This window comes from Ixodes scapularis, unplaced genomic scaffold (genome assembly GCF_016920785.2).
Source record: "Ixodes scapularis isolate PalLabHiFi unplaced genomic scaffold, ASM1692078v2 ptg000822l_1__unscaffolded, whole genome shotgun sequence".
Lineage (NCBI taxonomy): Eukaryota > Metazoa > Arthropoda > Arachnida > Ixodida > Ixodidae > Ixodes > Ixodes scapularis.
The window spans coordinates 525157-548125 of NW_024610043.1; the positions used below are offsets into that span (position 1 = coordinate 525157).

The 22969-nt window shown below is 46.2% G+C and overlaps 1 protein-coding gene across 1 annotated transcript in view; it reads right to left on the reverse strand.

The window, feature by feature from the left end:
• Nucleotides 1-15746: 15746 nt before the first annotated feature.
• LOC8040108 (phospholipid scramblase 2) overlaps nt 15747-22969 on the reverse strand; it is a 54133-nt gene continuing 46910 nt past the window's right edge. Inside the window, exons 7-8 of the mRNA XM_040214112.3 lie at nt 22589-22750; nt 15747-19134 (exon numbers count right to left, since the gene is read on the reverse strand). Coding sequence (XP_040070046.1) covers nt 19075-19134; nt 22589-22750 — 222 coding nt within the window. The 3' untranslated portion in view covers nt 15747-19074. The remainder of the gene's footprint in view (nt 19135-22588; nt 22751-22969) is intronic.

The window sequence follows — 22969 nt, forward strand, 5'->3', positions numbered from 1 at the left end:
CTTCTCAAGCCACTGCAATGGGTCAGCACTGCTAGGTATGTGACATTTGCTACTAAATAGTTTTAAGAAATATTCTGTCAAGAAGCAATGCTTTTTTGTGTACATAGCTACCCAAAACTGATAAAAGATAAAGTTGGTTTTTGTCTTTTTTCCAGGCTTTTATTTATTTGAACCGACCGCTTCTACTAATATAATAAATGACTTTTTTGTCTATTCCAATTACAGGGGGATTACGCTGCTTGTCATGTAAACAAGGCAGAAACCTTCTCCTGACTCGCTTGCTTCGTATGAAAAAGAAACCAACGCATTCAATCAGCATTTCTGGCAAACGACTCGGGCAAGCTGTGCGGAGACTGAGACGGAGAAGCAGGAAAGTTCTCTCATTACTTGAACGTCTGAAACAGCTTCAAGACGAGAATATTAGCATCAAGGAAGGTGCTCTTGAGGAGCAGGTGAGGTTGATAGTAAAGTAAATATTACTTTACTACAGCATGATTTGTGTTTACTTTTAAAACTATGAGTTTAACACATAAAGGATAGGGGTTAAAATCGAATCGAAGTTTTTGCTTCTCTTTCCAGATCAAAACGCTTCCACAAAAGCAGCAGTCCGCAGTGCGGGCCTGTTTTGAGGCATCAAAGCGCAAGTCACTGCGTGGCTACCGCTACAGCAAGCAGTGGCTGCTAGAATGCATAATTCTACGAATGAAGGGTCCTCGCCTCTATGAACATTTAAGACGCCACAAAGTCTTGGTGCTGCCGAGCCGTGTCTGCCTCTCCACATACATCAAGGTTTGTGTGTAGATCTAGTTATTGACTCCAGGAAGTACACGCAACAATATTACATATTTGCAGAAATTCAAGGCATCGTATGGCTTTAGCCAGCAGCTGCTCAACTCTGTCAAGGTCAAAGTGCAAGGAATGGACGACATGAAGCGGCATGGAGGCCTTGTTCTCGATGAAATGAAGCTCTCTTCGCACCTTGACATGACAGCCTCTGCACGCATAGAAGGTTTCGTCAACTTGGGACAATTTACCGAGGAAGCAGACCAGCATACCAGGGCGGACCACGGTCTCGTCGTCATGTTCCAGCCGTTTGTAGGCAGATGGACACAAATAATTGGTAATAGCATGCCAGCAGCGCTTGCTTTTCTTCTAAATGCATTTTTTTTATTTTACTGTCTACCAACACAAAATGAAATGTTTGAACAGCAGGAAGTCGGTTTGCTTTGAACTTGCATTTGGTGCCTTTGCTGTAGCTGGGCAATTGGGTCATTGCACTAAGACTGTTAACCTGGGGTCTTTAAAGTCCAGAGCACAATGGTGATTATACGAGTGCACTCAACTAACACATTCGTTTATATTTTACTTGCTTGTTAGGTATCTTTGCTGCTTCTGGCACGTTAACCTGGGTTTTTTTAAAGGGGGGGGTGCAACAATTTTAAGATTAAAAGAATTTGCATCTCGTCACTTTTATGTTGTTTATCGTGTCCCGGAGGATAGAGAAAACATCTCCTTCATTAAAAAATGTCGCGATTCCGCTGCATAATCGCAAAGCAAAAGTCGAGCTTTTTCCCCCACCTGCAGCCACAAGTGGCAGCCAAAGGAACTACGGCGAGAAGCTTACGTGACCTCGATCGGTTCTAAGCTGCAGCATAACGCCCGCTAATCTCAGCAGAGAGAGGGAGAGGAAGCGTTTTCCTAGAGAGCACACGGGAACCTACACGGCAATCCGAATTACGTCACTGGGAGTGCGACCAGGTGTGACCTTGAATACTGGGAGTGAGTCGAGGGATGCCGGAAATGTCAATATTTATCTTTTTTTTTTACACAACAACTAGGGCACGCAGGCGAAATCGGTTTTCTGTTCTTTACTTCACATGTGTCAGAGGGCAACTTCCACAAATTTTTGACCGAAGTCCGGAAATCATTGTACCCCTCTTTAAAGTCCAGAGCACAGTAGTGATTATACGAGTGCACTCAACTAACACACTCGTTTATATTTATTTGCTTGTCAGGTGTCTTTGCGTCTTCTGGCAACATGAAATCTGGGATTTTGACCAAGATTGTGGTTGAGGCGACACTGCTATGTGAGAAAGTGGGTCTTCGTGTCGACTACATCTGCTCTGATGGAGCGTCCTGGAACCGTGCCATGTGGCACTCCCTCGGCATCCGTGGCACCTCGACATCTGTGACATGCAAGGTTGTCCACCCAGCTGACGAACAGAGACACCTCTACTTCTTGTCGGACTTTCCCCACCTCCTGAAGTGTGTGCGAAACCTCATGATGAAGCATGGTTTCAACACCCACGAAGGACGTGTATGTAATAGGCACTATTAACTTTCTTTAAATATTTACTAATTTTTTTGTATATCAAAATATTATTTGAACTCCCGTTTTATTTATTCTCGTACAATTCTCTACTTTGCAGGCCCACTGGGAACATGTTTCAACTACGTGGAAGTGCGACAATAACAATGTTGCATGTAAAGTTGCGCACAAGTTGACCCGAGCCCACATTTTTCCTGATGGGTTCCAGAAGATGCGAGTAGACCTGGCGTTCCAGGTTTTTAGTTTGCCAGTTGTACGTGCTATGTCCTTCCACGAAGAAAAGATAGAAGCACAGTACCCGAACCTCAGGCCCACCAAAATGTTTGTCAATCTGATGGCCGACCTCATCGTTGTCATGACGTCAAGGTTTCCGGCTCAGGCGCTCAGGTGCAGTTGTCTCTAATCTGCTTTTTTCTCTTGTGTGATGCAAATAAATATAACCTTCACTTTTTTTTCCAGGCCTGGCAGCAAGAAGGCAGCGGTACTCGACGAGACGCTGCAGTTTCTTGATGCATGGGAGGCACATGCAGGAAAGCTGGGCTTCCTCAGCAACAGCACGGCAGAGGGTCTCCGTGTCAGCCTACACGCGACGAAGGACCTTCTTGCGTAAGTACAAAACAATGTTGTGTAGGCCAATGCCGGAAATCGTTGCCCACAGTGATCAAAAATAGGAATGTTGATTGACTGAAATGCTATTCTTACTTTTTCAGGTACCTTACAGAGAAGGTGGGCTTTTCTTTCCTAATGACTTCCCGGCTGAGCCAGGACTGCCTTGAGAGGTGCTTTGGGATTGTGAGACAGTCGTGCGGCGCAAATGATCATCCAACGCCTGCCCAATTCATTGTGGTCATGAGGTATAAAACCCATTCGGTTTTTTCAGCTATCAACCTAATATATTTTGCCAGAAAAGATAAATGTTTAATATTCCTGCTCAATGTTTCTGTACATTGCAGGTGCTTGGCATTTTATGGCTTGGCAAGGAGTCCTAAAGGAGGAAATGTTGCACCCGACATGCTTGAGTCGCTGCTGTCTGTGGAAGAGGTGATGCAGGACGACGAAGAGGATGACATCTGGAACTCAGGAGAACCATTGAGCTCGGCTGAAGTCGTGATAGACCATGCAGCATATGTCGCACAACACAGTGATTCGCGGCTTGTATACTACATTGCTGGTTATGTTGCAAAAAAGCGCGTAGTCCCAAGCTCCTGCGGGCTCTGCAAATCATTATGCCTACTTGAAAAAACAAATGTGCCTGCCAACCTGCCATCAGAAGCATGTATGGAGTGGGACCTGGGTGGGCTCTTGTACCCTTCTGAAACTTTCTACGCCCTCATCCAGACTCTGGAGGACAGACTGACGCGGACATTCAGCCAACTGAAACTGCACACGAAGGCGGTCAAGGAGATCGTTCAAGGCCTCGGGCAGGTGCCAAGTGTAGGCTGCTCCGAGCATTCACATGTCCTGACAATGGCGGTTGTGAAGTTCTACTGCCTGACAAGAATTCATTTCTTTCTGAAAGGTCTGAATCAAACGGCCAATGAGAAAAGGGCAAAGAGGACGAAGCCATGTGTCGTTTAGGAATTCGCATCGGAGTCCTGTAAATATTGTAAATAAAATCCATCCTTGATTGAATGTGATGTAGCTTTTCTGTAGCGTGAAGAATGGCCCCACTATTGTGATTTTCACTGATAGTTCGTGCTTGTGCATATTACCTCCCCGAAGTAGAACCCGAGGTCTCCGAACTGGCAATTTAGCTATATAAGCACTAGTTCTACCTGATGATGTGCAAAAGCTTGTACAAAAAGGTCAAGTGGGCATTAATTAAGCTGACGGGTGTGAGAGGCCAAACTGTAATAAACCCTTACACTTCTCAATTGAGGGTAAATATAGAGCTGTGGAAGCTAGCTAGCTCCAGACTTGTCACCTTCTGAACCCCCTTCGGTAAAATAACGGATTTGTCCTTTTAGTTTCGCATCTTGCCAGAAATAACATCACATTAATACCTCATTGAAAGAATAATATAAAAATACGCAGGTTTTTTTTTTTTTTTTTTTTTTTATAATAGCCAAGTCGACAGATATGGGAACAAATGAAAACTTTCGGACACGTTCTAATGAAAGCTATCAAGAACATTCTTAGCGCCGATCATAGCTATGCACACTATTTCCAAGACAAAAGAAAAATGCACTTTCAGTAAGCGCTGATAAAGAAACAAGCTCATTTATTCCGATTACTTTTCTCCACATCGAGTAGGCTCGCGCGAATGCGTTCGAAAGTGCTCCCAAGTGCCGCAAAAGAAACGAAACTGCAGCGTTGACAGCAGCAACTAAGAAATAGAATAATGCCTCTCCACTTGTTAGGCAGGCCGATGCAACAAAGGGCTACAAAGCAAAAACAAAAGCACCCGCCACCGATTCGTTCAGTACATTTCCACGGAACGTCCACGGCGCCACTCTCCGGGGCGCCACCATGCGGCATCCACGCGCATCGGAGCCGCGCTTCGGCCTTCGCTTTAAACACCACCCCTTCTAGTACACCCTACTATGGTGCCTGGAACGCGTCTCCGACTGGTGTGTTTACCGCGGCCAACGTTACTAAAACACTCAGTTGGGAAACTCGCCGTCGAAAGCTGGGCCGCTGGCGTCCACCGAGACCGAGCTAAATCCGACAACAGCGCCACTCTTTGTCACTTGTCTGTACTGTGGTCACCTTGAGCTTTTTGAAAGCCTGTTTTTGCGTAAAAACAAACGGAAAAGACTCTTTTTGTATGAAATTTATTGGAGTTTAGTACCAAAAGAAGGGCGCGTTATGTTTTTAAAATCTTTAGTTGGCAGGGTTTTGCGGCACAGTTAATATTGTTTTTATACAACCATGCCTCAGCGGGCCTTTCAGGTAGCACGTCCCGCCCTAGGTGCATTTTAACTAGGGGTGTCGCGAACTTTTGTCGAACCAGATTTTTTGGTCGAACTTTCGGGGTTCGACTGGGTCGAACCGGTTCGACGAACCTTCGAACTTTTCACCAGATTCGACCGGTTCGACTTTGTGGACAGTGTGGCCAGACCTTGATACAAGCATGTCTAGGTTTGGAGAATTTATTTTTTTATGCAAAGGGTTATTTTATTGTGTGAACAGCTGCAATTAAAAGAAACTAATTCTATTCACTGAAGAAGTTATCAACTTAAATTTTAGTACTGTATTGACTGAAATAGCCGATCAGCGCTGCACTTAATTCATCTCTTAGCCATTACCATCCAATCCGAAGCCAACTGGCCAGCCTGTCGCGCATGCGCACACGAGTCGAACCTCAATACAAGGTTCGACGAACTTTCCACTAAAGTTCGAAAAAGTTGAACCTGGTCGAACTCGAACCGCGGCCGGTTCGCGACACCCCTAATTTTAACTTCGGTAGCTCAACCAGCTCAACGCGGCGCGTCCGCCGGGAAGACGGGGGTGGCACCCCTGTAACCTCTACTGTTGTATCTGTTCTTAAAGCCAAAATAGAAGTCACGTGCAGTTCCTCGAGTGGCCGCTGCGGGAGAAATGGTGGCGTTGTGTTCGTCATTAGCTCGGTGCTCGGAGACAGTTTGGGGCCACTTTTTCAAAGCTGTCTCTATCGGAGTTTCCCAACTGAGTGTTTTAGTAACGTTGCCGCGGCCAAAAAAGTGGTCCCTCGATTTCCGCCTGATGACGTCATAAAAGTGTCATCAAATACCGTGGAAGCCAATACTGGCAACTCCCGCGGAAAACGGGCGAAAAGTGACTGCAGCGCCCCTGGCGAGCTCGGAGTCTCCGCTAGCAGACAAATTCTCCAAAATGCATTGGTTTTGCCTATCTCCGTGCGAGGTGACCAACAAAAAAAAATTGTCACGAACATTCGCTTCTTTGAAAGTTAAAAAATGGGTGCCAGCTCATGAGTGAAGGACATTCTCTTCGTGTGGGAAAGATGTTACAGCTTTCTGGGCGCAATTTCGGAGTTCTCCCGAAAACATTCTGTACGCAAGCCAAGCAAAACACGAATGTATGCCTTCACGCTGTTTCGTGAAAATGGGAAATGTACAAACATTTCAGAACATAGCTTCGTTTCAACTTTATTGTTCTTATCAGTCAATTCGTTTTTTCGTTGCAATTCCCATTTCTCATGAATGTCTTGCTTATAACTGTTTCGTCGAACAGGCGAGCTGGCTAATCCCGTTAAGATCGTCTCCGGATGAAGAAGCAGAAGTCAATTTTGAACCACGTACGTTACGGCAATGTCAGTATGCTCCGAAAGAAGTCGTTGTGCATATGCAAATCTGACGCGATCATAGATTAACAAAAGCGGAGTTACGAAAAAAGCAGACTTCTCGCGCTTGCAAAGAAAGAAGGGGAGAGCGTCGTAGCCCCGCGAAAAAGGTGATTTCAGTCACGTTATTTTCAGTGCACAAATTCCGATTGTTAGCGCGGGGACGACCAACATCTTCTGCCTCGCTGCTTCTTTACCTCTACGACAAAGACCGGCACCCGTTGAACCGTCTCCACTCTTTCCATTTTTGAGTCTTCTTTCATTTATATTTTTGAGGTGACGCCACCCTGCCGCGTTATTTCTTCCTCCTGCTTATATGCTGCTGTGTATATTTTTTGTTTTCTTTTTGCTTTTTTTTTTTTTTGCCTGACGTGTAAACAATTGTGTATCCTCGCTTTGTTTGACTTAGTTTTTACTCCCTTTCCTTCGCTTCAGCGCTTCGCTAGGCCCGGGCATCTTGAGGGCATTCTGCAAGTTTGCTGTTGTTGTTGTTTTCTTCCACTGTCGTCTGCGATAACCTCCTATCTTCACCTTCGTTTGAGTTTCTAATCCAAAATCGTCATAAGTGCTTTTTGATTTTTATTATATATATTAGGAAGTGTAAGCTCCTTATACATTTTTATTCAAATTTTATTTGGGTACTCCTGCCGGCACGTCTGCTACGGGTCATCGTTTGTTTATCAACTGGCCGCATTCGAGCATACACCAGAGCATACTTAGAGATGGCAGGCATGCTACGTGCTGCCTACCATTGCAAGAACAAGTTTGTGCGATGTGGTGGAAAATCTTTCTTCTGCTTCCTACGTCCACCTACGGACACCTACGTCAACAAGTACTTGAATGCACTTTTGAACTGTTTCGTCAAGCGAGCGGACGAACAACCCGCCAAAGTCACTGAAAGAAATTCGAAAGCAAAAAAAAAAAAAGGTTACTCACTGCTAGCACATATAGAAGATTGCTGCCTGCGACCAAAACATTTCTGCGACTTTTTTTTTAGCGGGCAGTGTGAGGTGCACTACGTTATTTATTTCGCCTGTTTTATTCTTAGTTCGTACCTACGCCGCGAAAGCAAATAAAGAAATGTATAACAAGCAGCTGAAAAAAAAAGGGACGCATTCTTCTTTTTTCATTAGTTTCGTCTGTGCTTCCGCTTTGTTTGTCGTGAACTCAACACCAGTGGCGACCACCAGCTATTCATTTGCTTCTTTCCATTTTCTTTCTTTTTTTCTATAAGCACCGCAACGATCGTCGTCGTTGAAAGTTTTTTGCTAGCTTCTTTGTTTTATTCGCCGTTGTTCGCTTCTCTTTCCCGTTTCTTTTTATTTTCGTCGGGAATGGCGACACCACTTTTTCTGCAAAGTTCGGTAAGTGTTTGCACGGTCATTTTTATCCTTACTTTTTGTTTTGCTTTTATGCTCCAGCAGCTCGTGCGCTTGCTCTGGTAATATTAACATGTTGTTTTTGCATGTTTTAATGATTACGACGTAGTTCGAGTAGCTAAACGCCTTTTTTCCGCTTCCCAGACGCGTTCCAAAAGCGTGTGACCCCTGAGAGGCGTTTGAGACCGCTAAATAAACTGCTCTATCTTTGTTTATGCGCGCGTTGTTATTCGACTGTCGTTGCAGTTGCGATCAGTGGATTCCCCTTTGCAAGCGGACTGACCGTAATAAATTGTTTCTTCTGTTAGGGTGACGAAACGGGGCTTGTAATGCTCGAGGACGTCGCGGAGCCTATACTTTTCCATTGCGTCGACTGCTTCCGTAGACTCCGAGTCCGCTAGAGGCGCCACTGTCACGTTCGCCGCCGCTCCTATGGCTGTGTTCCAAAATTTACTCGATCCGACTCCGGAGTAAAAGTTTCGTACCGTGGCGTTCCAAAACTTACTCGAGCTTACTCGATGACGTCAGAACTCGCGTTCCAGAAGCGGGTTGTTTACTCCGGAGTAATTACTCGCGCTACCCTCCTCGATCGGGGGGTGAAGTTGGATAAAATCGAGTAAATACGTCACGTGATCTGTTCGTCGTCTGCTTTCTGCGCCGACAGCCGTCAAAGCTCGCTTGCTCCGTAGGTTTTGGTGGCGGACGTTCGAAATGACAAAGAATTAGGTGCAGCATGTGTGGTTATTGCGATTTGCTGTTTTCAACGCAGGAATTGACTGCATTACATCCAGACCGTCAACCTTCCCCGGGAATTGGTTTCTTGTTATTATCTGAGTGCGAGCGTAAACAGGAGCGTCTCCGGATCCTCGTCCTCGGCGTTGGGGGAATGCCATATTCTCACGTTCAAGGCCAAAAATGTTTGAACTGGGTATATGATAATGTAGTATTTTTGTTTCCTCCTGAGTGTGTGTAATGAGAGGATAACGTTTATAAAGCAGTGAAGGCTTCGAAAATTTCACTGTAATCACATTCGCGTCAAACCGAACGTGAGTTTCATATCATCCTGGAGAAAGCACCCTCGCGCTGTACCGCTACACCGTGTGGAATATATTTCTGCAAAACATAATTGGTGCAAATTACAATGCGTGGAATATTTGTGTTTAGGGCACCGTGACTAGAATTGCAGCGATCGCGCTGATTAATAAAAACACATTTTTTTATGTCTAGCTATAAGGAGTAAGTAATTTTGATCTCAATATACAGCTCAAAACGAAGGTGAGTAAAAGGAGCTGGTAGATCCACCTCAAAAAACACCGCGTCGTCATTAATATTACCGTTCTTCGCGTGCTTTCTCCATGATCAAAAGGATCGTCTGCTATTTTCTGCCATCGCTGCTGGGTTTTCTTTTTGCCGTCGCCCAAGACTAAGCCAATCCGCGTAGTATCCAGGTGATTATCCTGGCCGTTCCAAAATCGAGTCGCGGATCGTTTACTCGCGATGTCACGTGGTATTACCCGCTGACGTAGGAGGCAGGTTACTCGGGTAAGATTTGGAACATAGCCTATGTGTTTTCAGAGGAGTTTATATCGTATTTGGTGTCATGCTGTCGCCGGTCGCGACCCTGGCGGCGTTCCAACAGTTGTGGTAAATGTAGCAGACGCCTGTTCTGCTGCAGGTCGCTTTTCACTGTGACAGTTCACGGAAGCCAGAGAAGCCGGAAGTTGGGACGCCTAAAGCGACGCTGTGACGACAGCGACACTCGCGTTCGCTCGTGCTTTTCGCCAGCATTTCTATGGCCAACCGCCAGGATCGCGACAGGCAACAGCATGACACTCGCGTCATTTGTTGCCACCTTGGGACCACTTTTGATGTATGGGGGTATGGGCGGGATAGGGCGCTAAACACACCAGTCGAAGACGCGATCGAGGCACCATAGTCACACCATGGTGTCCATAAACCACGTGACCATGAACGCTCTCATTTTAGGCGCCCCCTTGATCGCCCAAGCTCTCCTCGCCGCGGTACGATCAAAACCGCTCACGCAACTCGGTAACCCGAAAGCTATAGCCTATTCTCGCTCTCGCCCCCGGCCCGTTGACCTTCCACCGTGCATGCACCTGCGAGATATTTCCGGACGACGGTGACCACGGCGAGTGTCCGTAGATCGCCGTCACTAGAGCTGGCCGCCAGCGGGTCGAAGTCAAAATGAACACCTTCCAACATCTTTTGATAGCAATCACCCTCATCGCTGCTGCGATCAATGTCGAACACTTTGACAAGGCGAGCGATGCCGTAGACGTAATCGTCACGGACCGCGTGCTCGAAACGTGGAAGGTAAACGGGGAAGCTGAGGCTGGAGACGCCAAAAGAGCCAAGTCTGTGAGTGCGTGCAAGGAGACACCGCGCTAGAGGCTGACTACGTAGCCAGCCTCCAGCTCCGCCCGGATCTGCCCCTCCGAGGGACCCGCATATAAAACCGATTTATCCACGAAACTATCGCGCCATTTTCAAAACAAATTTAGCAGGAATATAGGAATGTGCAATGGGTCCTAACAGTATAGTTATCTCATATTTTATTTTTGGCGTGTCATAACCCCTTTAAGGACTGGCTGCGACCAGTCACCGGAGACGATAAAAAAGCAGCGTGCAAGTGCGAGATCCGCGCTCATCATGCCGGCCTCGTTCAGCACATGGCAACAAAACAACACGTGAGGAATTCTTTTGGCCAGTTTCCAGTGCACGTTTGACTACCATAGGTTAAACCTATGGTAGTCAAAGCTCAAGCTGGCATGTTACTCAGCGTGCCATGCCACTATTCGGCGGATAGTGGCATGGCACCCTGACTTCGATACCAGAACTGGAGCTCAAGCTGGCATGTTACTCAGCATGCCATGCCACTATCCGCCAGATAGTGGCATGGCACCCTGACTTCGTATTTGAGCGAGTTCGCCTTCGTATTTGAGCCAGTTCCCTTCCTCATTTTATTATTAATAAACTATTTTCAAGAACGCATACATTTATTGAACTTCCGCTTTTTGGGGCTTCTTCACGAAGGTCACGCCTTTTTTTGGGCTTGGTTGGGGATGACTATTTGCTTATTCGCTCGGCCGCATCTGGCCACCCTGCCGTATACGTGCGCTGCGAACATGCAAAGAACGAGAGACGTCAAGAAGCTAACGCCGCATCGATGAAAGAGAGAGAAAGAGAAATGTCGTCTAGACATCCAAATAAAAAAAGAGTGTCGACGAAATGTAGCATGCTCTGTCGAGCATCGACTGTCGAAGAATTGATAGCCTGACAAAGAGACGCACGGGGACAACCCCAAACCACTCCAAACCAAACCAAGCAAAGCCATGCCAAACCAATCCAAAAGAAACCAATGGACCTTTTCCAAATACCGACGGCACCAGGCGGTGGCTCCACAAACTAAAAATCGAGGAAGTGACCTACCTGCGCTACCAATCGATAATGGGAGCTACGCTACCAGTTGCTTCGCTCTCTGAGCAGCGTCGCGTGCCCAACGCGACTTTAGAGAGGAAAATCCGCAGCGTCCACCCAAACGTCGTGTTTTTCTCTTCATCCACTTTCTTTTTTTGTGTAACACAATTATATATATGCTGCAATTAAATGTTTTAATCGTCGATTTACAGCCTCATTCCGAATTTCCTCGATTTTTCGTGCAGACTTCCACCGCTTGGCATCGGGCGCTCGCGCGTGCGCAGAACGCTTCTCGGAAGAGGTCCATTCAAGGACGGCTGCATGTGTCAAGGTAATAAATGCTGACAGTATTTTATAAAGGCCGAGATGACTGAAAAACAATGCCGGCCGATGATTCCTTAAATCGCACCCTACTCCGGCAAGCACAGTCGATCAACAAAAGCAGAAGCAACTCGAGTGAGAAGAAAAACTGCTTCCGCGGCCTCTGCTCATAGAATAGCATACGACTGACGGACACCACTGCCAGCAGGGCTTGTGATGAGATTTCACACCAGAAGTATGTCACGTGAAACCACCACCCTACCTAATATTAACGCCCTCTCAAAACAGAAAAAATAAAAAGGTCGATGCATATGTTTACTATATATATATATGCTGCATAAACCTCCGTAAAACAATGTGTGGGTGGAACAAAAAAAAAAAAGAAACGGGGGTCATGAATGTAGTAATAGTTTGTGTACAAATGAGCGAGGTATACACAGCGAGGCGATGCTCTAATCATTGCGACGTTGTTTGTGTAACCTGTCGGAAGGCGCGTTTGTGTTTTACCGCCGCCCTTGTCAGCAGGGGAATGTTCAACACACCCACTTTCGTCCGCTTGCATTTAGTTTCTTTTGTAATTAATTCAGGTTAACGAAATTTGGTAGAAATGTGCGGAGCATAAACATAAACATAGCACATTTCTTTCGTATTGAATAAGCGGTTCAGAAGTTTACTGTTTTGGGATAGTTTCCCCGCCGCACGACTCACGCGAAAACTAACCGACGGCTTGCGAGAAAAAAAAAACACGAAGAAAGCAACCTGTAAGCGTGATGACTTGCGAGTGTGAGGACCTGTGAGTAAGACGAGCTTGAAGACCTGTGTGAGTGTGAGGACCGTGAGGGGCTGCGAGTCTGAGGACCTGTGAGTGTCAGGACCGTGATGTGCGAGGACATGCGAGTGTGAGGACCGTGATGTGTGAGGACATGTGAGTGAGATAAGCATGATAACCTGCGAGTGTGAGGACCGCGAGGAGCTGCGAGTGTGAGTGCCGCGAGGACCGTGATGACCTGTGAGTGTGAGGACCGTGAGGAGCTGTGAGTGTGAGTGCCGTGAGGACCGTGATTACCTGCAAGTGTGAGGACTGTGAGGACCTGAGAGTGTGAGTGCCGCGAGGATTGTGATGACCTGTGAGTGTGAGGACCGTGAGGACCTGTGAGTGTGACGACCTGTGAATCGGATGACCTGCGAGTCTGATGAATCATGATGACCTGTGAGCTGAGCGTGAGGACCTGCGAGTGTAACGACCTGCGAGTCTGATGACCTGCGAGTCTGATGATTTGGGATGACCTGTGAGCGTGATGACCGTGATGATCTGTGAGCGTGACAACCATGATGATGGCAGCAAATGAGTTTTGGTTTTGTGTTGAACCGTGAGGGTGAGTCCGGGTGACGACCCTATTTTGAATAAATCGTGATCGTGAGTGGGCGTGAGCTCCGATTGCCGAAAAAATGGTGATCGTGAGTTTGAGTGAGGACGGCTTAAAATGCCGACCTATGAGTACAACTAGTACAGCTTTGCTGGTCTTCCTTCTTTACCAGAGTGGAAAGACTGAAAGTTTTTTTTATGAATAGTATTGATATTTATAATATAGAAACGCAATCACTTTTTTGTGTTATTTTGTTTTCTAATTAAGGAAAAGGGGGAAACCAATATTTTGCATCCCCTTACTTTATTTATTTGCATTTCATATATTTGTGTCCAAATTGGTTACTATGCAACTTTTAACATAACTTTCATTTTGTTTTAGTTGCACTTCCTTAACTTTGACATTCATTTGATTTTCATATATTGCTGTTAAAAGTTGTTACAATTTTTCTTTCGCATCATTTTCTCTTTGTATATAGATGCTTATTTTGTTGAAGTTGTGTGTATGGAACTTTGTTGTTTGTTTTCCTTTGTATAATGCTGTTAAATGTTGAAAGTATGCACCCTTTTTGTATTTTATTATTCAGCATACCTTTCTTTTTATATGTAGTTCACTGTTGTATCCATGAATAGTCGTCCTGCATGCATGCCAAGCTGCTTCCGGTAGCTTTCTGTCTGGTGCTCCCTTGACTCCGAAGCCATAAATAAAAATGATTAAAAGTGCACGACATCATGACATTCATCCATCAGCCTGTATGTGTTCTTTCATTGGCTAAGCCAATCAAGTGCAGTGAATGTCCCGTGACTTGTGCTTTTACTGTGTTCGTGGTTGTATCCGTTTTAGTCTTCATTTGCGCTCTGACTCAAGGCAAAACAAACTATACGTTGAGTAGGGATCCTTTGAAATACATATTTGTGTCATTTTTCTTTCATCCCACTTCTCCGAATATTAAAGTCGATCAACAATAAAATATTTTAATTTTTTTGCTTCACTCATCTCGGTGCAAGCACGGCGCAACTCTTAGCTAAAACGGCACTTTGGTGCGTTGATTTAGCAAACTTTCGCTTGTGGCGCAATTTGGCACAGCACTTCCGTCCCTGCATCTCGGAGAAGCTCTGGAGCACTGCATACGCAAGTTTGCAGGAATTCGGCGCAGTTTCCCATCACAGTCACCAACAAAATGGGAACGACGGGGAACGTCTTTCAGATGCCTGGCCTCCCGCACGAGGTGCACGCGACGCCCCGGTGTTGCCAAAGGTGCTTACGCCGGAGGTGGGACAACTGAAGCTCCTCCCTGCTTTTTCTCATAATGTCAGCGACTACAGGGGTATGCGGATTGCAAGTTCGCCTGCTTCTTGCGCAGGGGTTGCGGTGACGTCGGAACACCGAGCTCCGATTGGAAGGATAGAGGGTAGGCCTTGAGGCATCTAGCATTGAGGTCGACCCACTATCCTCCGATCAGAGCTAATCGGAGCTCGGTGTTCTTGCATCACCACAACCCCTGCAAGAGAAGCAGACAAACTTCCGCTTTTCATTGACGTACATCCATGTAGTCACTACGGCGCGATTCCCACGGAAACCCCAAGCTGCCCTCTACGACTGTGAAAAGAGTGACACAAACTTGCGTTTTGTTTTATTTGGTGTTACTGAAACAAGGTTAGCAGGTTTGTTGCAGGTGTGCTACCATCATTGACAGGTCGAGGTAGAGTACTAATCCAACCCGATATACAATGGAGGTAAATTAGCACTATGCAGACCTCTTGCACGACACGAAAAATACGGATTTTCTGAACATCACAACTCGTAAAGGCATGCTTTCAGTCAAATATACTATTCACGATGGCACTTCTGGACAACCTCCAACTGTGTAAATATTTAACGTAAAAATTTATTTGCTTTTCCTCGGTCATGATCTAGCTTTCCGAAAATCTGAAACTAGAATGATTTGGTAAACGAAAGCTTAATCTCTAAAAATATTCTGGGTTCTCTAATACATAGACGTTCAATGAGGCCAAGGATTTATGAAATTTGACAAGAAAAATACCCCAATTTGTAACGAAAGGTACCTACCGACCACGCTAACGAAATAAAAAGCATTTGCAAGCAAATTTCCACAAAACAGTTTCTCGCTCCTTCACAAGAGCAAGCAGGAAAACAACATTACTTATGCTTCTTCATCTTCTTCAGTAGTGCCCTTCAAGAAGCCATTGAACTTGACTAAACTATGCTGCGTCAGGGCTGCAAGGTAAAAGTGGTGTCATCATGCAGATGGAATGGCTGCAACAGCGCAGGACATCGGGATTGTACTGTGATGATTCAATTTCACCGAGTTGCAACGGTTGCCAGATGAAAACGAAAACGCTCGCAAAAACCAATTAGTTCACAGGCAATTGCATCGATGCTGGTTGGTGCAGCTATCTATTTTCTTTGCGCACAGTAAGGTGCAGGCAAGCTGAAATTTATCACAATTGCACAAATGATGGTAGTGCAGCTGCCCCATTTGTGCAATTGTGATAAATTTCAGCTGGGGCAGCTGCACTCCCTCCCCCCCCCCCCCCCCCCCCCCGATCACTTGTGAACAATAAAATCTCTGATATTCGAGTCCCTTATTCAGAATAACTTGACAGTAACACTTTATGGACAAATTTATTTGTGCTGAAACATGGTACAATGTGACAACAGCAAGAAAAGCCAAAAAGCAAAGTCCAAAGGGCAGGTCACACAAAAGTGAGGTTACATCAATCTGGCAGATACAACTATGCTATCCTGCACTGCGTAACAAGCTGTCAAAATAGTTCTCTCTGCATTTCGGGGCAAATGCGTGACTTCTGTAGCCGGGTGGGCTATGCAACTATGCAAAAATAAAACTACATACAGTAAACTCCAATTTCTCGGGTCTATATAAAAACTCTGCTGCCTCAATATCGTGCCACTGCAGGGCTAAAAAGCGGCTTTCTTACGGCCTTCGCTCCAGCCTAAGAGCAACATCTTTTTTCTAGCTGTGTGGGGGCGCAACTACGCTGCCCTTTCCAGTGCCACCAGAGCCATCCTGGACAACTATTCCGACCACCACGATTGAAAATTTGTGCCAATGTCCTCGTATAAAATAACTATGATGTGCTAAATTAAAATTTTTGTACTTACTGTAAAAAACGTTTGTTTATAGACTAGCGTCTATTGAGAAGACAAAGAGGTGTTACGCATAAGACTGCAAGCCTGCGGCGTTATGTTCCATGGGCACAACTAGTCTGGAAATTCCTCCGCCTTGATCCCAGAGCGAAGAGGCCAACACGGGGAGATTGTGGTGCCTGGTCAGGAGGAGTTGATGTGCTGCAGTGAGGGTAGGGTCACGATGACCCTACCCTTACTTCTATCGAGCCGCAGTCACGAGCGAAGGCCATAAGAGAGTGCGCGCCTACGCAATCTAGCCCAGCCGTGGTTGCGCAATGGCTTGGACAGGGTATGACAGTGAAAGTCGGTTGAGCGGCCAGCCATCAAACGTAACAGCAACGCAAAACTCACTAGAGCTTGTGGCACAATTCACACGTCATGTAAAGCAGGTGTTGCGATTTCACAGCAACCTAACCATTTTGTTCAGTCTGGCCTTCTGTGCAAATATTGCGGACGCTATCCACAAGCCTCGCCGAGCATCGAGCATCCAATACGGCAAACTGGCCAGTGAGGACCACACACTGATGCTTTTCAAACATTCGATAGTGCGGCTGGCTAGAGACCAGGAGACCACATGCTTGGAGACACTACACCTGATCAAAGCACCTTCATTTCGGGATAATGTTCATCTGGCATGGTCTGGGGACTGAAGCAGTTACAGGTAGAGCAACAATACCAGATCGCAGGATGCTTCAAAATGTTAGTGACGGGTCGCTCTGGTAAGCTAGCGAGTAACGTTTCTCGCTCGACAGGCATGGTATATATTTCATATCAGTATCGGAGCATCAGCAAAACTTGAAGCAACATTGACAGACATATGGCATAACCAGATAGTTTCAGAAAAAGCAAGATATCACATTTGACCAAGTTGCACACTAAGTTCTATTGCAACACAACTTTCTAGAGTATGCTCGAAGCGTGTGCATTGACAGATGAACACTGGTTCAAGGAAAGTTTACAGAACATAAAACATAGCAACATCTCCAACAAAACATGCTGAAATGAACAAGACCGTCGTATGTAAACGAGATTCTCATACAGGAACTCTTTTGGGGAAATATTAGTGAACTTGTAGCGCGGAGGCGACCAGCGACTACAGAAAGATTTCCAAATTCTCTTCGAGAGCACTTGCAGTTGGTGGCTCAGGTGGCTCAGTTCCAGTAAACCTCAAAGAAACAATGAATTCCAATCTAAAAGGTTGTCATTTATAAAAATGACATCTCTATTCGAAAAACAAGAATCTCATTTTAAGTTGGCAAACAAAGGATCAGAAGAATGAAAATCACCAAGGCTCGTCGTACAGTAATGCAAAATGATCATGGAACATGACAAAAGAATGCATTCAGAAATTAGGAAACACTTTTAGATCAAACATTTTACACGAATGGAGCACCGCGTTTCATTGTAAAAGTTCTTGAAAAGACAAAAAATCGGAACCCCACCCTTCAAGTAAAGCAATGCTCAATGCATCCCACTTATACTAGAATAGTACAGTGGCATCTCGGTAATTTGAACCTGAGGGGGACCAAACCTTTGAATAGTAATGCAAACTCTGAATTACCAGGAGTTTCTTCCCTAGAAACAGATAAGATGGGACACGCATGTTAGTTTGAATTAACAGAGTTTGAATTAACGAGATTCCACTGTACAAAGAAACAACATACAATTTGCTTACAGCAAAAAGCTCTAAGTAAGTTTTGCACAATTTTCATGTTGTTTCACTGGTTTGGCAGATGTGGGCTGTCACTTAGAACTCATTTTTAGGAGGGTAAAACTTCAACGATTAATGAAAGGAGTGTCTAAAAAAGAGTAAGATATAAAGAGTGGAATTTCAACATCCAGGTTGCACCACATGGCGTCTACCAAAAGAATGTTTTTAAATTCCCCGATTTTCCCAGGTTTTTGCCGGACTAATTTATCGAAATTCCCCGACAGACCCCTAAGAAGAGAGGGCGTGTGTCTTAAAGTGCAGCTTTTATCTGAAAATATTGTCACACCTGACAGCTTCTCCAGTTTGAACTTTGAAATGTTCTCGCCTGAGCAACAAAAACGAACTCGGCCACCAAGCTAGGAACGGCCAGCAGAAATGGTTTATGTACGAGTAAGGGAGGAAGCTCGAAAGATGATCTCTCGCATCGTGAGGCCATTAGGCGGAGGAGCTGCCCGCACCGTTCAAAGATGCAACGATGGCAAGGGGAGAAGTTAATCTTGGTGCATGTTTCGAGAGATAATTCGGGTCGAATGTCCGGGTGGCCTCAAGACTCTAATTTCTGAGCAGAAGTTTGTTTCAGCAAGCCAACAGAGTCGCCTTCAACGTATGTCACGAAACGCACATATAGATTTCTGTTGCTAAAAGAAAGAAAAGCACAATTTCCCTGTTCATTGCTAACCAGGGTAGAAATAATTCCTCAATTTCTAGATCTGCCGAATTCCTGGTTTTCTAATTGGTAGACACTGTGACTGGATTAATAGGAACGACGTGCATTCGTTTGCTAGCACCTCTCATAAACATACAAGCATGCGAAGAAATAGCTTCCCGAAACTATCGGCAGGTTTTTTCCGCTCTACGCTCGTCACGGTAAATGTTTGGTCACACCGAAGAACCCAGAGAGACAGCACGTGATTCACGAGAGTGACGCGGAGTATCACGCACAGACCCGTGAACATGGCGGTGAATGTGGTAAAAGAGTGAGGGCACACGGCACCTGAGACGATGAACATGCGCGAGAGAAAACGTGTCTCGAAGGGAGGAAAGTATCCGGGTAGGCTTGCAGGGCCGAGGAGACGCTACAGCATTCCGGGGCCGTCTTGTTCCTTGTTGCCAGCCTTCTCAAAGAACATGTAGTCCTGGGGATCAGAGCAGAATTAATGAGGAGAGTTGGGCTAGTTGGTATTCATTGATCATAATGTAAAAACAACGCAAACCAACACGGACGAAGGAGAAGAAACATGCAGATGGTACAAGCGCGGACTTGCAACTGAAACTTTATTACTTGAAAAAAGAAAAAGAAGAAAATAAGGTAAAAATACACACAACAGGAAGACCGAAAAAGGAAAAAGAAGAAAATAAGGTAAAAACACACACACCAGGAAGACCCCTGGGGTCTTCCTGGTGTGTGTGTTTTTACCTTATTTTCCTCTTTTTCCTTTTTCAAGTAATAAAGTTTCAGTTGCGAGTCAGCGCTTGTACCGTCTGCGTGTTTCTTCTCCTTCGTCCGTGTTTGTTTGCGCTGTTTTTACATTATGATGAGAGCAGAGACGAGACACAACACATGTTGCCAGAGTGCTCAGGTTTCGTACAAGGAATGCATTAAAAAAAGGAAAATGCATAAAAGGAACAGAATAGTGCGACGCAAAGGTGTAAATTAAAAGTGTATCTCACTGATTGGTAGACTTCCGCCGAACTAAATTAGTGGGAAACGTTTCACCGCTCAATTTAGCAGAGAGTCTAAGTTGTTTCGGTAAATTCCACGAAATCTAGCAAAATTAGAGAAATGATTATAGAGTAATCCCTCCTTATAACGAAATCGCTTTTTTCAAATTATTGCTTTTATCGAAGTTCAACATGGTCCCGACCGAAATGCATGCATTTCGAACAGGATTATTCCAAGTGCATTGGCGGCCGACCACACTTATTACGAAAGCCAAGATGCCGAAAGCACAAGAGCCTACACAGACGCGTAAGGAAAACGTCAAACAAGTAAACGGAAGAAACGAGTGACGGAGGGCAGGGCGCTGCTTCCGATGCCAATGCGCCGACGCGGGCAGTTAGTAGTGGGAGCAGCGTCTACGTTCCGACGCTACTCACAGCGCACGCAACCAATGCTGCCCAACTCCTATCGGGATCAAGTCAAGGGAGCGGTGGAGTTTGGAGGAAATCGTCCCTTCGGGAGCCCCTAACGCACGCACTTGCACAGGTGCCCCTGCAGCATCCACACGCACACGTGCATCGTATGGGAGTGTTTACCAAAAGTTGCTTAGATCTGCGAGGTGGAAAAAAGAGGCCGGCCCAAGTCTGAAATCACCAAAGAATTCGACATTCTGGACCCGGCTAGTCAACGCTGTCCACCATTTTACGGAACAAGCAAGGCCTACTCGACGGGTTCCAGAAGTTTCTCGTGCAAGAGAGAGCGCGCCCACAAGCCGAAAATGAAAGATTGTCAACTGCTTTGCACACGTCGGTCTTTCTCTGGCGCGCATGCCTGCCGAGCCGGTGCACGATTCCCAGAGCTGCAACGGTCTCTACAGGAGTGTGTGAAAACATGTCGGCGAAGTCACCGAGGAACTCATTTGTTCACGCTTGTTGATGCGGGTGTTCCCGTCGTTGCACCTGCCACGAATGCTGCAATCGTAGACCTTGCGTGCGGCCAGGGAAAACACGAAGTGACGTCAGAAAGGCATTTCGGGAAACGCCGATGAGTGCGGAGACACGAAACGTTTTATGGCTGCTTCGAAACAAGGTGGAGTGCAGCAGCGGTCACAGTGTTTTGGAAATGCCTGGAGCAGTTCGAGGAGTACTGATGCCCGGATGAAATTAGCGGCAAACTCCACTTAATTATTTGTTTTACTCGGTGAAGCTGCCGCTTATTGTTCATAACCAAGGATTGTTTGATTAAATATATGGTCAGAGTGTCCCTCAGTGTTCCAATCCACCTCGAGGGCTGCTGGCACTGTTTTTTTGGCTCTATCCCTTTTATCAAATGACTTACGGTATATTGCACTTTTTTTTCCGCTCCGTTGACTTCGTTATAATGAGGAATTACTGTACGTGCGTGCTTCGGTGTGAAATTGACAGCTGAGTAAAGTGCCAAGTGGAACCTAAGCAACGTCCATGCCTCAAGCTTTTCAATTTCATATCCCTGGAAGAAAATGAGCTACGGCACTCACATAAAACATAGTTTCTCGAGTAAAACCCGCATCAAAATTTACCACGAAATCAAACGCTAAGTAGGGGGCATGGGTTATACACGAATTTCGGTGGGCAGTTCGGCTTCACAGCAACGAGCGCGAAATCGAAAAAATAGATTCCCCAGACTCCCTCTTCTTCGGTCTCTCATAAAAACTTCTTTCTCCAGACTTTCCTTTTTTTTTTTCGTGGGGTAGCCACTTTTTAATTGTTTTTGCGAACCAAACGGCCTTATCGAGCCATCGATACCTTATCGAGCCATCGATTCGACGGCAACGCACGGAGCATCGTTGCCATCGAACGCACGTTACCGTCGATGGCAACAATCTTCGCGGCTTCCAATCTTTTCGGCAATGAATCCAACCGTCGTCAGATCCGTCGCCGAAGAGATCAGAAATTGAGCGGCAGGCCGAAATTACAACTGCTACGACGCTGATGAGTCATGCACGCGAGAATGAAGGAAGAAGAGCCTGCAAACTGCAAGTTGCGACCGAAGATCGTCTTGCTGTCCGAAGACTGGCGCATTCACCGAGCTGGAAAAAGCTCACGAGAATTTCACCGAGGAAAGAAGACGTCACGGTCACGCCGTATCGACTGAGATCCGGCGCAACCGCAAGCTTTCCAGAAGAGATGGTGCGGAACAGTTTCGTAAAGTGCCGCATCAGCAGTCGCCTTGACGGCATGGATTACGACAACGCCTGCGATGGTGAAGGCACTTCGGATAGCTGCAGCGACGAGTGTATTTGAAAAAGGCTTGAGGTACACCTAAGCACTTTTTACGAGTTGTGAATGCAAAAGCATGCAAGCCGCTCGTCCGCTCCCTTGTTTCGTCTGCTGCGTATTTTTCGTTGCCGGTCAGCGTGCGCGCTCCCCTGGGCACGCTGACCTTGGACGCTCCATGTTAACGGTGCACTGACAGACACGCAGCGTCATGGAGCGAGCTCTCGTTGAAACTGATGCGCAGTGATCAATGGGAATCTCGTGGACGCGCGCCACCCAATGGGACTGAAGCCAAAAATCCATCAGCTTTACTCCACTCCTTTGGGATCAGGGAAATTGGGTGCCATTGTCTAGGCTTTTCACGTGGCTTCATGGCTGGGAGCTGGCTTCACTTGGAGAAAGGATTTAAGGTGCCGTTTTCGCGCTTCAAACTGATGATGTTGGCTTGCTCTATGGGACAGTTAATGCTTTTGCATTAATAAAGGTATTGTTTCTAGTGAAATCCAGACACTGCTTTGTGTGGTTAATGTGGGTAACGTGTGAGGTTTTTTGTTTTTTTTCTTAGAGTAGTAAGTTGGGGGTGCGGGTTAGAGGCAGGTGCGGGGCATACGCGCGAAAATACAATAGACGGCACAATGCACCAGCTTTTGTGACGCAAAAAGGAGGCAGACTCACGATGAGGAAGAGGGCCCCCAGCAGGACGGCCTTCATGTGCACGTCCAGGTCCATGGGGAAGCTGATGCCGAAGTTGTCCGTGTCGGTGAAAGCCTCCTTGAGCAGCCCCGCCCACTGCTTGCTGATCTTGCCCACCTCCACCGACCCGTCCTTGGACAGCACCTGCGAGGGAGAGGACACGCCAGGATGATGCGTGAGGTCACTGGGCCTACGGTTCGCAGAAGCGCACTGCTTGACGGCAATGACGACAATGATCAAGGGCTTCGCGTCACAAAGGCCTCATAGGCCGTACTGCGCCAAATAAGGTCATATTCACCTTCGGTAGACAATGATAATTACGGGTCACACGATGCAGGAGCTTAGTAAGCAGTGCGGTGAAAA